The sequence below is a fragment of the Macrobrachium nipponense genome, chromosome 3, assembly GCF_015104395.2.
Source record: "Macrobrachium nipponense isolate FS-2020 chromosome 3, ASM1510439v2, whole genome shotgun sequence".
Lineage (NCBI taxonomy): Eukaryota > Metazoa > Arthropoda > Malacostraca > Decapoda > Palaemonidae > Macrobrachium > Macrobrachium nipponense.
Genome location: NC_087202.1, coordinates 118934154 through 118947573, shown reverse-complemented (window position 1 = coordinate 118947573; position 13420 = coordinate 118934154). Strand labels below are relative to the sequence as shown.

Here is a 13420-nt window from a genome sequence, read left to right as displayed (position 1 = left end):
AGCCTAACAATCATAAATCATAAGAAGCACTGACGAGTACTGGTGAAAAAACCAGTTTATGGATTTCACGTGCAATAAAATCATTGTTCTACAGTCTAAGCTAAAAATAATTTTAACTGAAACTTAAAATTAGCTGAACCGATAAGTATAGAATGAACTTGATGAGCTCTGGTTTGTTTACTGACCAGAAAGGGAATGTCTTCATGGTTCATGTTTGGTCGTTTGTAAACATATGATGGTGCATACGCACTTAGCCACTTCTTCTTGTGGGTTTTGACGTAGATAAATTTGGTTTTAGCATTAGCTGAGGATAAGAGAAAGTGCCCTCTTATCCTGAGCCCATTTATACTCCACCACATGTATTATAATGTTTCTCATCATGACACGATACCCAGCCACAATACCAGATAAAAGAGAATTTGACATTAGTCTGGTAGACCATGGAAGGGATAGCTCCTTGAGGATGAGAAAGCGACTACACTATAAAAAATATTGTTAACCGAAAATCAGCTAGCAAGAAGTCATCAGACTGAAATGGACATGATTTGATGTTGGTTTAAAGCTGATAAGGGTAATTTTATAATAAAAATTCTCCACACAGTGTATGTACTTTGGCTGTTGAATTGGTACTAGCACTGATTAAAGATAATGTGATGTAACTCTCTCAATAGGTACTCTTGCTATTAGCAGATAATTTAGTTGTGCATTTTTCATGATCAGGGTATGTTCTGTAGCTGTTCTTTTTCATTGAGTGATGTGTCGTCGTTTTCAATTGTGATTTTGCTCCCAGGAAATGATAATTGTTTTCATTATGTATTTATACTGTATCTTCCCTTATGAGAAAAATTGCATGTTTGCAACTTTTACAGTTCCATTTACAAAATGCCATCCATTCCTTCTAAAAAAATAGCATCTTCAAAGTTCCTGGCGGGCCACCATTTGAGGATTTCTCTTTGATTTACCACCTGTGGATAGTGTCTAAATTTGAATATTGAACTCAGAGTACTGTACATATTATATTAAACCATGTGTTCCTTCCCCTCTTGAAACCTTTCCTCCTGGTAACTGAGGTTTGACTGCTCCTGATGTTCAGCAAACCAATATCATATCTCATACAACAGTCAATATTAGTTTTTATGTCTGCTGCTACTCAAACATTATTCCAACATCTTAGTTGAATTATCAGTCACATTGTACTTGAACTTCCTATTCTATCTCTTTCCAATCTTTTGCCCGCTCCATAAAAATTAGCTGATGCCAAGGTTTCTTCTTCCTTACAAATTAGTGCTATATCTGGTCTTGATTCTGATCTGACATTATTTCTGAACATTTGAGATTGGAAATGTCCCCAGTTGATTTTACTTTGCAAGAACTGCACTGGTGATGGAAGAAGAGTTGGACAGAAATTGAATGAGAAAATGGTATTTACGTAGTTTTGAACACATTAAATGTACAGTAACATAAGTCAAGTCAAAAACATGCTAGATTGAAAGACAAGAGTAGCAGAATTAAGAATAATATACAGTAGTACCTCGAGATACGAAAGGCTCAACTTACGAAAAACTCGAGATACGAAAGCTAACACGAAAAATTTTACTGCTCTACATACGAAAAGTTTTAAAGATACGAAAGGTTTCTGAAAGTCCGAGATTCGCCCCATAACAATTTTGAAACTCGCGCCGCACGCCGCCATCTTAGTTATAGTAGACTCGCCACCATCCTCCTGCTCTCCCATTGGTTCCTGATGCTAGCCAAGCCATGAGATCCTTCTCTCTAATTGGACAGCATCCCTCCCATCATGCATCTTCTATACGTATGTGTTGGCGTGCCCTAGCTCGGCCACTCCACACCCGAAACTTTACCGTATGCAATCGGCATTCGTTCGGTCCAACGATTTCGTTTAGTAACGTAAATTCGTTAGTGATTTCGTTGCAGTACATATTATCGTGTTGTGTGAAGACTGTATTGTGTAACTTTACGTAAATTAACGTTCAAGATTAACGTAGTCATGGGTCCCAAAGGTGGAGATCATAAAGAAGTACGAAGCTGGTATGCGATTGAGTGTGATCGCAGGAATACGGCCGTAATCCGTCGACAATAGGCACCATCCTTAAACAGAAGGATGCCATCAAAGTAACTACACCGTCGAAGGGCATCACTATTTTGTCCAGCAAGAGGAGCCATGTGCACGACGAGATGGAACGGCTGCTCCTCATCTGGATAAAAGACAGAAATCGCTGGCGATGCAGTAACGGAGACGGCAATCGCTCACAAGGCCAGTGCTATTTTCGGCGATTTGATTGCGCAGGCGGAAGACGACGGAGGGGAAGGGACTTCAACGCCAACCCCAGAGTTCAAGGCTTCGCATGGCTGGTTTGAGAAATTCCGTAAACGGACTGGCATCCATTCGGTGGTGCGTCATGGGGAGGCTGCCAGCTCGGACACGAAAGCGGCCGAAGCCTTTAAAAAGATGTTCGACGAGATGATGACCAAGGAAGGCTACAGTTCTCAGCAAGTCTTCAACTGTGATGAGACTGGCCTTTTTTGGAAAAAAATGCCTCGTCGGACATACATCACAGAGGAAGAAAAGAAGCTACCCGGGCATAAGCCTATGAAAGACAGGCTTACGCTCGCACTTTGTTCGAACGCCAGTGGGGATTGCAAGGTGAAGCCCCTTTTGTTCGAATGCCAGTGGGGATTGCAAGGTGAAGCCCCTACTGGTGTATCACTCTGAGACTCCTCGAGCCTTCAAGGCCCACAAAGTGTTGAAGGAGAAGCTTCCAGTGATGTGGAGGGCTAATGCAAAAGCCTGGGTAACGAGGCTTTTGTTCACCGAGTGGGTAAATCTGTGTTTCGGCCCGATTGTGAAGAGTTTTTTGCAAGAGAAGCGCCTCCCCCTGAAATGTCTGCTGGTGTTAGACAATGCCCCTCCCCACCCTCCTGGCCTCGAGGAAGATATCCTAGCGGAGTATTCCTTCGTTAAGATTCTTTTTCTTCCGCCCAACACCACCCCTCTCCTCCAGCCCATGGACCAGCACGTGATAGCAAACTTTAAGAAGCTGTACACAAAACATCTTTTCAAAAGATGTTTCGACATCACCGATACCACAAACCTCACCTTGCGTGAATTTTGGAAGGAGCATTTCGACATCGTCATTTGCATCCGACTCATCGACCAAGCTTGGCAGGAGGTTTCGAGGCAAACCTTGAATTCCTCGTGGAGGAAACTCTGGCCTGATGCCGTATCCGCCCGAGACTTCGAGGGATTCGACGTGGGCAAAGCTGGTGCTGCTGAGTCCGAAACAGTTGACGATCCCGAAACTGTTTCCCAACCAGATCTTGACGAGATCATTGCACTCGGCAAGTCCATGGGGCTGGTCTTCGACGAGGACGACATCAACAACCTTCTCGAGGAGCACCAAGAGGAGCTTACGACGGATGACCTGAAGGAGTTGGAGGCCATGCAACATAACGTCGTTCAAGAGGAGTTCTCTAGTAGCGGCGATGAAGAGGAGGAGGAGCCTATGACAACGGCAGAAATTAAGGATGTCTTAGCCGCTTTTCATAAAGTGCAATCGTTTATCGAAAAAAGACACCCCGAAAAGGCTCACACAGGTCATATGCTTGCGCAGTTCAATGATGTTTGCCCGAGTCGTTTCAGGAACATTGTGAAAAGTAGGCAGAAGCAATCTTCCTTGGATCGTTATTTTTTAAAGAGGCCTTCAGCATTAGTAGGAGTAAGCAAAAAGGAAGAACCAAGTGATAAAAAACAAAGTTGAAAGCAAAAAGGAAGAACCAAGTGATAAAAAACAAAGTTGAAAGCAAAAAGGAAGAACCAAGTGATGAAAAACAGAATGTTGAAAGTGGTGATGAAGTTGAAATTCTGTAAAAAAAAAGAAAAAAAAAAAGAAAGCCTACGTTAAAGTAAAAAAATAAAAATAAAATTTTTTTTTTTTTAATTTTTAGATTTTTGTAAGTGAAGTGTTACAGTTTTGTTAATGTGTTTAGTAAATTTTAGTTTTATAGTTTTCCTTAAATTTTTTGTGTTTTCGTAAAGTTAAGTGTACGTACGTACGTATGTTATCTGCCGTTTGTCGTCCTCCTCCTCTGCCGCCACTTTCGGAGATAGCCTCACTCGAAAGGTAAGCTTCCACATTTTACGTTACAGTAATAATATTTCTTGTACACTAATATACACTTTATTGACAGGTTTTGCATTTTTAGTCTTAATTTAGGTATTGAATGGTCCAAATTGTTGTAGTATTTCATTGTTTATAGGTCAATTTAGCTTTATTATGAAATTTAATAGGGTGTTTTTGGAGGGCTTGGAACGGATTAGCCATTTTACATGTAAAATGTGTTCCAAGATACGAAAAACTCATTATACGAAGGCCGCCTCGGAACGGATTAATTTCGTATCTCGAGGTACCACTGTAGTCTAATTAAACTAGAGCTAGTTTTATTAGACTTCTCCATCAAGACACCTGTGGCTTACAGCTGTCAGTTATTTCTTTATGCAGTTAGAGGGCTGGCTGCTAAGGTTCTTTTGGAATTGACTTACAATATGGACTGTAAGTTGTTAGTGTAGATAAAGAATATTATCTGGTTTTTAATTCTTTTGATCTTGGGGTTAATTTAATATTCTTACTGCTATATTGTCGATTGTGTTCAGAATGGTAGAAGCTACTATCTTGGACAACATTTCTGAGAGCATGGATGTTGTTCTAATATTGTAGGGTAGTCTCCTTTTCAACCCTGTTCTAGAAGAGAATCAGAGATGCATTTAGTCTTCATGATACCCCTTTACATCACATTCATTTATAAAGTAATAGATTAGTATCTTTAGTGTTAATATTATTCTGTAAATGCAGCATAAATCTCTGTTTAGTTGTGTTCATGAAATATAAGAATGACGTTCTAATTTTAAATCAGCAAGTGAAAACATGACCTTATAGTTTATATGTAATAAAATGTCCTTCTGCTTAAAATGTCCTTCTGTTTATTCAGAAAGGATAATATATTTTATTTGAATTTGAATACTGATGATCAACTTTTGCAGGGAAGTGTTAACATATGGTTTGAATTGATTAAATGGATATTCAGGATCTCCCACCACACATTACCTGGGTTACTTTTGGGCGTGCTAGAGAAGTTGAATAACCTTGCCAAGTCTTCAGAGGATTATCCAAAAATGCTTACAATGTGCACAGATCTTCGTAATGAAATAAAGGTATGGGACATTAAAAGGGATAACACTTAAGTTACTGGACTGTGTGTATCCACTATTTTTGTTATTGTCTACATGTAAATTTTTGTTTAATTTTTTATTGTATTCAGGTATTGATATTGAGAAAATCATCATTCTCTCTCATTTACTTGAAGGTATTCTTGTAGTGAAGGTTGTTATCTTTTATCCCTCTTATCCAGTTTATCCTTTTGTGACAAAAGAGTGCTGCTTAGGTTAAAAGGAAAATTTCACAAGACAGTGGTAAGAACAGCAATGCTGTATGGTACGGAAACAGCAAGCATGAGAAAAACAGAGCAGAAGAAGATGGATGTGGCAGAAATGAGAATGCTAAGGTGGATGTCTGGGGTGACAAGAGAGGATAGGATCAGAAATGACTACATAAGGGGGTCGACTAAGGTGGTGGAAGTATCAAAGAAAGTGCAGGAGGGGAGGCTGAGATGGTATGGACACCTGTTGAGGAGAGATGAGGACCACGCTGGGAGACATACTATGGGGGTGGAGGTGCAAGGAAGAAGAAGAAGAGGGAGACCAAAAAAGAGATGGAAGGACTGTGTGAGAGGAGACTTACATGAGAAGGGAATTGATGAGGCAGAAGCACAGGATAGAAATAGATGGAAACGGCTCATCCGAAACGGCGACCCCATATAAAAATGGGAACAAGCTGGGAAGAAGATGATCCAGTTTATCCTTTTTGACACCATAGCTGCTGTTCATCCACAAAGGAGGAATTACACTCTTGGTCGCCAAAGGCCATTGGGAGGATCATCAGGTAGCAGGAAGATGATCACCTGTTCTGAGAGTGTCATATCAGTTTTCTGGAGCTGTTAGCTGTCTTTCCATCTCAAGAAATTGAAACCTCCAAAAGGGACTCACATTTTGTCAGTCCCAGACAATATGACTGCAATGTCTTTTATCAAGAGGTTTAGCTCACATTAAGCCTCTTTCAAGTCAGTAGCTGCTAATATGCTTCCACATCCAGAAAAGACATGGGAGAACCATCAGTTCCAGGTTGTGTCTCACTGAACTGGGACGTTCAGGCAATAGCAAGAGATGCATTCCTACAAGACTGGAATGAATGGATGACGATATACCACTTCCTCTATTACAGATTTTGAAGGCTTTAAACTGTCTGAAGTACTAATACTGAACAGAACTGCTTACATAGTGGCTACAAAATTGTCAAACAGTCATTGGTTCCTTTTGCTTCACAACAGGTGAAAGAATAGAGTCCAGTACCATCTGCCATTCTATACAAGACAGAAGGAGGGAAAGTCATCTATGTATTTTCCTTTCTGAGCCATGGCCCTTATGTGTGGATTTTTTAAATGTAGTCTACCATTTGGATTATTCACTGAACATTGTTGGGTACCTAGTGCAAAAACTACCATCATCTATCTGACATACCAGCCTGTATGGAAAATGTGGTTAGGTATTTTTTTTATATATCTTTTGAGGTCAAGTGCCTTGCTATTACAATAGTCATGGCATACAAGACAGCATTATTGGAACACTTGATTTATGGTTTTGGAAGGACTCTAATATAGAAATTGTTAATTTCCTTCTCCAGTCTTTTGCACTGCAAAGGCAAGCTCCTGCAAGGCTTCCCATTACCTGGTCTCTAAATAAGGTTCTTAGAGTCCTGTCATCCAAACAGTTCAGTAGACCCAATACTACTATAACTCATATGCTCCAAAAGGCAGTCTTCTTGACTGTTTTGGCATCAGGGGCTTGGGTTAGCAAACTGGACTGCCTTAGACGGGTACAGCGTATCATCACTCAACATAGTTATTTACTGATGTGTCATGGCATACCATTCCTGGCCAAGAATGAAGACCTTTTAAGGGAAAAGCCCCTTTTCTGATAAGAGAACTCAGAAGCTCTCAAGGTTTACCTAGTTGCCACAGTAAACATTCCCCTTCCTATGCAACTCAATCATATTCCTGCTCGGATGGACCACCATCCCACACTTCTTCAGGAACCTGTACCCTAACAACATATCATACTTATCACCCATTCCCTCGATTACATAAGTCACCTTCATCCATCACTACCCCTTCGATTTCTACATTTTCACGCAACATTCCCACCACAGGCATACCCAAATTTCCTATTCCTCGTACCTCCCTTTTACACTCATACATTCGTGAGCTCTTCCTCCAAACCCTTTTTCATCTCCTGCTCACATACATCGACAACGACTCACCAACATTTATTTTTGGCCCCACGTTGGGCGCCAAAAATTACTGTGGTGGAATCAAAAGCTAAGTAATAAAAGCAAGCAAACTCCCCACAGTTACGTTAATCGTACCAGCTAACAAAATTTCCCACACACACTTTCCCCTTTACGTTACCTTTAACCTGCAGGACAATTGGTTCAATGAAATACCAAACACACAAAACACAAACAGGTACTCACCTCTGGCTCCAGATAGGCTAGGCTGTGCTGTCCGCTGGATAGGCTATGGGCTAGCCGTGACACATCCACCGCCGATAACCAACCACACACCAACCAACTGAGACCCACAAACCCACAACAACTCAACAACCCGACAAACAACTGCAGACGAAGAACACCAATAGCCCGAAAGAACCCGACAACCACACGACTTACAGAAGGACAACAACCCGCCAAAACTAACACTGCCCCAACCACCACTCACAGACACCAAAAATGCACTCCCAACCTCTTCAACTTCACCAAAACCAGACAGACACATGCACAACAACCTTACAACGCCAAAATCAATCAAATACCACAAAATCAACTGACACCAACGGATAAACGCTGCCAAACCAACTCTGTGAATTCACTAGACGCCTCACTGCTTACGACTCTCTTAAGAGACTTCCACTGACATACTACAGAGCACCACAACAGACATGCTTCCGACCGCCATTTAACCACTCCCATTCATTCTTCCACCAATCTCTCTCTCTCTCTCTCTCTCTCTCTCTCTCTCTCTCTCTCTCTCTCTCTCTCTCATTCTCTCTCTTCTCTCATCGTCTCTCTCTCTCTCTCTCTCTCTCTCTCTCTCTCTCTCTCTCTCTCTCTCTCTCTCTCACAACTTTTGGAGACGTTGTCAAATATAAACTAATATCATTACTCCTCCATAATTCCAGATGGTCCTCTTTTACACACTATCACTGAGAATTATTTTAATGTGCCTCATCAAAAAGGCAGAATCTCACTCCTTTCCTAAGTTGTATGACATCCAAAGAGGTGAGTACATTAACTTTCTCTGGAAATTTTTCTTTCAAAGACGTCTCAGAGTGTTTTGGGTGGTTATTAGAGTTAGTATTCCTGAACCAGGAAGGCTCAGTACTCCTGCTGCCAGACCTGACACAATTAGGTAAGTCAACTTAGATTCACAAGGGCTAATACATTGAATAGATTCATGTATTTCCTGTTCTTTATTGCCAGGTGATTTTATCTTGGATCAGAAATTCTTGAAGCACTATTACCATAAGAGTGGTGGTCATGTTGAGATATTGTCAGGGAATGATGTTGTTTCCTTTTCTTTCTTGCCAAACGCTAAAGGAACTCTGGAATAAAGAAAATGGTTGATAACCTGTGACTACTTTAGACTAAAAATTTACCTGGCTTGTTGGGATTTATTTATTAGGAGCTAAGCCATTTTGTCAACTGTCAGTTTCTTTTGTAAGCTGCCCTGAGGACAAACAGCAGTTACTCTATCAACTTTTTTTTCGTACCTGCTCTGTGTTTTCAAACTCACTTACCTTCCCTAATGAAAAGGCTTAGGGCTGGGGTGAACATTTATCTTGCACAGACTTGGCATGTAATGAAGATAGCTGACATACACACTGTTGTCACAGCTGTGTGAATAGAATGAAGGGAAAACTGAGGCAGTCACTACAGACAGGAGATAGAGCTGTGGTGGGATTACAAACTAAAAAACAAAAACTCTCAAAACACATGTACTTACCAACTACTTGCCACACTCAGGGTGAGGAGCTGTACTGTTCGCTGGATACAGCCGTCATAACACAATACACAAACAACCAAACAAGGACAACAACCACAAAACAATTCAATAACTATACAACAAAAGATCGCTGCACAAACAATCACTTAACAACACCAAAAAATAATAGCACAACAAGTCAATACACCACTTACGACATCAAGGAACCACAACAACTCAAGAACAACAACACTCAACAACTCACAACTCCTCTTCTACAACACAGCAGAACTCACAAGCACAACAAATTCAACAGCACAGGCACAACCTTCAAACATACAATGTCAACAACAATTCAAACAACAAATTTCAAAAACACACAAAATAACTGACCACCAATAATGTTCAAGACTGCTGCCAAAAAACTGACTCTCCACCACAGTCTCTAATCACAGACTGACTGACTTCCCAGAACTCTGATCATGACGACTAACTCCAACTGCACCAGCAGATAACCCAGAGCTCACCAACAGCTAATAGAATTGTTAATTAGCCATCCACCAGTACGCTCTCTCTCTCTCTCTCTCTCTCTCTCTCTCTCTCTCTCTCTCTCTCTCTCTCTCTCTCTCTCTCTCTCTCTCTCTCTCAAGGAAAACCAAAAACATAAACACATCTGCACAATCTTAACAGCGATACCAACCGTGAAACTCTCTCTCTCTCTCTCTCTCTCTCTCTCTCTCTCTCTCTCTCTCTCTCTCTCTCTCTCTCTCTCTCTCTCTCTCTCTCTCTCTCTCAGAGACGCTGTCACATGAAACAAACAGATTGGCCCTCCAAGAGCTTTCTTGTCCTGAGTCTTTTATGTTCTATCACTGTGCCAACAAGCACTATTCTGGCCAAAGACCAACTAATGTATAAGAGAATTCTGTGAGATTTGTTGGTGTGTCTTATGGTGTGTTTGATCTGTCTTATGGAGCCCTGGGGGGACCATGAGTGCAATCTTCCTTTGAGGTCTCACAGTGGCTACCAAAAGCAGGTGTTTCCTATGTAAAAACATGTATTTTCTTGTTGAGGAATTCAGTAAAATTTCTAGTTCTTAGATGAGACCATGTTTTTATTGTGCTTATAAACTCATAAATTTGTTTAATTTTATGCTTGATGCTCAGAAAAGCAATTTTGCCAAGTGTTTCAATATACAGTGGTACCTCATTTGTTGAACGTTTCTTATATTCAACTTACCGTTTTGATAGTGAAATTTTTGAAAAAAATTTGTATCATTTGTCGAACAAATGCTTGTACTACTTCATTATCTAGTATTTACTGATTATCTAGTATATACTTGTATTTTTTGGCCTACTGCATCTTATAAGAAAAACTGTATTAATTTTTTTCATTTACAATATATAGTTTAATGATAACCATATTCAACAAAGTAAATAAAAATATAAAACATTTAATAGGAAATTTAGCTTTCAATATAAGATTTAGCATAAAAGATGTATAAAATCATACATAACCACTGTGACATCACACCCATCTGACTTGAGACTGAATGAGGGAGCGCTGATATGTTGAGGAGAGAAGGAGAAGAGAGAGTTAAAATATTACTGTATGTATGTAAAAGCAATAACAGTTCACATAAAATAGGGAATTTCACAATAAATTTAATGTAATGATAAAATAAGAAAATAATCAAATGCAATACAGAAAAAAAGAAAAAGAAAGTCATAATTGAGCCAGTGTTCGGTGCGCTGAGTGAGACGTTGAACAATATTAACAAAGTAGTAAATGAAAGAACAAAGCTTTTCACAATAAAATTTAGCATAAACGATTAACAAAATCATTCGTCATTGTGGTCATGCACAGCTAACATGAAGTAGAGGGAGGGGGCATTTATATTTTTGAGGAATGATGAATGAATGATTTTTAAGTTATCGTTCATTGTGGTATTGTTGAGGAGAGAAGAAAGGACAATCAAATCTTCACTATAATATGTATGTATAAGCAATACCAATTCACATAAAAATAAAATTTTATTTCACAATAAATTTAACAATGATAAAACATAAAAACAACCAAATGCAATACAATAATAAAAAAAACTTGCTCGAGTCAGCGTTCCGTGTGCTGTGTGAGACGATACAGAGAGGAGAGGAGAGGGAAGAAGGGGTCTTCTTCCCACTGACTATCATCAGCTGGGCAGGGATGATTCATCCCAGCCTAGGTGGGGCAGAAATAAGGAGGGTCATTGATTGGTACGGCACCTCTTCCTCTCTTATGCCATAGGCAGGGGGTGCCTGGTTGGCCAGTGGGCCAAGTGGCAGAGTTATGGGGCGGAGAAATGGGTAGTAGATGTCCATCGGGTGGGGTATCTACTACCATTGGACTTCTCCCCTGGTCTTGGACAATCTCTGCACAGGCGGGTGTATCCCCCAGATTCTCCGAAGTTCTTGGCTCTCCGGCAGGAAGTGCAGAAGATGCTGAACAAAGGTGCAATAGAGGATGTGGTGCATCCATCTCCGGGGTTTACAGTCTCATCTTCTTGGTGCCCAAGGCGTCAGGGGGATGGAGACCTGTGATTGACTTATCTACCTTGAATCATTTCATCAGGAAGACGAAGTTCAAGATGGAGACCCCGTGATCAGTGTTGGCAGCTGTGAGGGAAAGCGACTCCATGCTGTCGATAGATCTAAAGGACGCATATTTCCAGATCCCTATTCATCTGTCATCCAGGGAGTTCCTTCGTTCTCTCTTGGAGACAAGGTATTCGAGTTTAAAGTCCTGTGCTTTGGGTTGACCACAGCCCCTCAGGTGTTCACAAGGGTCTCCTCTCTAGTCTCAAGTTGGGCCCATGCTCAGGGGATCCGTTTGCTGAGGTACCTCGATGATCGATTGGTCTTAGCAGGTTCCAGAGAGAAGCTGCTGCAGGACAGAGATCGTCTGCTTCAGTTTTGTCTGGAACTTGGCATCATGCTAAACAAAGAGAAGTCAAACCTCGTACCCAGTCAAAGGATTCTCTATCTGGGCATGGTCATCAATATGGCAGTCTCAAGAGTTTTCCTGTCGGATCAGAAGTTGGAGAAGTTGTGGGTAGTGGAGCACGTCTTCCTATCGCAACCACATCAGTCAGCTCATCAATGGTAGGTTCTTCTGGGAATTTCATCTTCTCTGGAGAAGCTGGTCCCTCATGGGCAACTTCATCTTAGGTCTTGCAATGGAGACCGAGGGAATTCTGGTCTCCGGCAGAGGACTTGCCCTTAATAAGGGTTCCTCTGTCCCTGAAAGTGAGAGAAGACCTTTGTTAGTGGTTGGACAACCGAAATCTCTTGAAGGGTGTTCCTCTGTGTTCTCTTCCCCTGGACTTCCTTCTGTTTTCAGATGCCTCCCTCACAGGTGGGGGCGCTCATTAACCCTTAAACGCCGACTGGACGTATTTTACGTCGACATTTTTTGTCTCTCGGGTGCCGACTGGACGTATTTTACGTCGACATACAAAAGTTTTTTTTAAAATTCGCGGAAAAATACTTTTAGGCCTACCAGCCGAAAACTCTTGAATCACGCGCCTTGGGGGATGCTGGGAGTTCACGGATCAAGGTGTTGTTTTGTTTACAATCGTTACGCAGGCGCGCAAGCACGAATTTCTTTCTTGCCGCACTAAAAAGTATCTGTGACACATCTCGGAAATTATTTCGTCCCTTTGACATAATTTTTGTACCATTTTAAATTAGCCGTTACATGTAGTATTATATATGAAAATGTGTGCATTTTTATGTAGAATACAGCAAAAAAATACTCATGATTGTAGCTTTCATCAGTTTTGAGATATTTTCATATAAATAACGATAAGTGCCAAAATTTCAACCTTCGGTCAACTTTGACTCTACCGAAATGGTCGAAAAACGCAATTGTAAGCTAAAACTCTTATAGTTTAGTAATATTCAATCATTTACCTTAATTTTGCAACTAATTGGAAGTCTCTAGCACAATATTTCGATTTATGGTGAATTTATGAAAAAACTTTTTCCTTACGTCCGCGCGGTAACTCTTCCGAAAAAAATCATACATGCGATTGTGGTAATGTTTGCACCATTTTAAATTAGCCGTTACATAAAGTTTTATATATGAAAATGTGCGCAATTTCATGCACAATACAACTAAAAACAACCCATGGTTGTAGCTTTTATCAATTTTGAAATATTTTCATATAAAAAATGATGTGACAAATTTTCAACCTTCGGTCAACTTTGACTCT

General features: G+C 40.6%; 2 protein-coding genes across 8 annotated transcripts in view; both read left to right on the top strand.

Annotated features, from left to right (window-relative positions):
* LOC135222004 (fatty-acid amide hydrolase 2-like) overlaps window positions 1-13420 on the top strand; it is a 351694-nt gene that overhangs the window by 326871 nt on the left and 11403 nt on the right. For all 7 annotated transcript variants that reach the window (XM_064260114.1, XM_064260117.1, XM_064260115.1 and 4 more), the window contains one exon: window positions 5060-5230. In XM_064260114.1, coding sequence (XP_064116184.1) covers window positions 5060-5230 — 171 coding nt within the window. The remainder of the gene's footprint in view (window positions 1-5059; window positions 5231-13420) is intronic.
* LOC135222005 (tigger transposable element-derived protein 1-like) lies at window positions 1083-3948 on the top strand. Its single transcript, XM_064260122.1, has 2 exons — window positions 1083-2665; window positions 2706-3948. The coding sequence occupies exons 1-2, from the start codon at window positions 2471-2473 to the stop codon at window positions 3777-3779; spliced, it is 1269 nt and encodes a 422-aa protein (XP_064116192.1). The 5' UTR covers window positions 1083-2470; the 3' UTR covers window positions 3780-3948.

What these genes read in the sequence shown, in the direction of transcription:
- LOC135222005 (XM_064260122.1), top strand. Translation starts at nt 2,471, where the DNA reads ATGTTCGACGAGATGATGACCAAGGAAGGCTACAGTTCTCAGCAAGTC. An exon ending in ACGCCAGTGGGGATTGCAAG is followed by an intron (nt 2,666 to 2,705) that starts GTGAAGCCCCTT and finishes GGGGATTGCAAG; the next exon opens with GTGAAGCCCCTACTGGTGTA.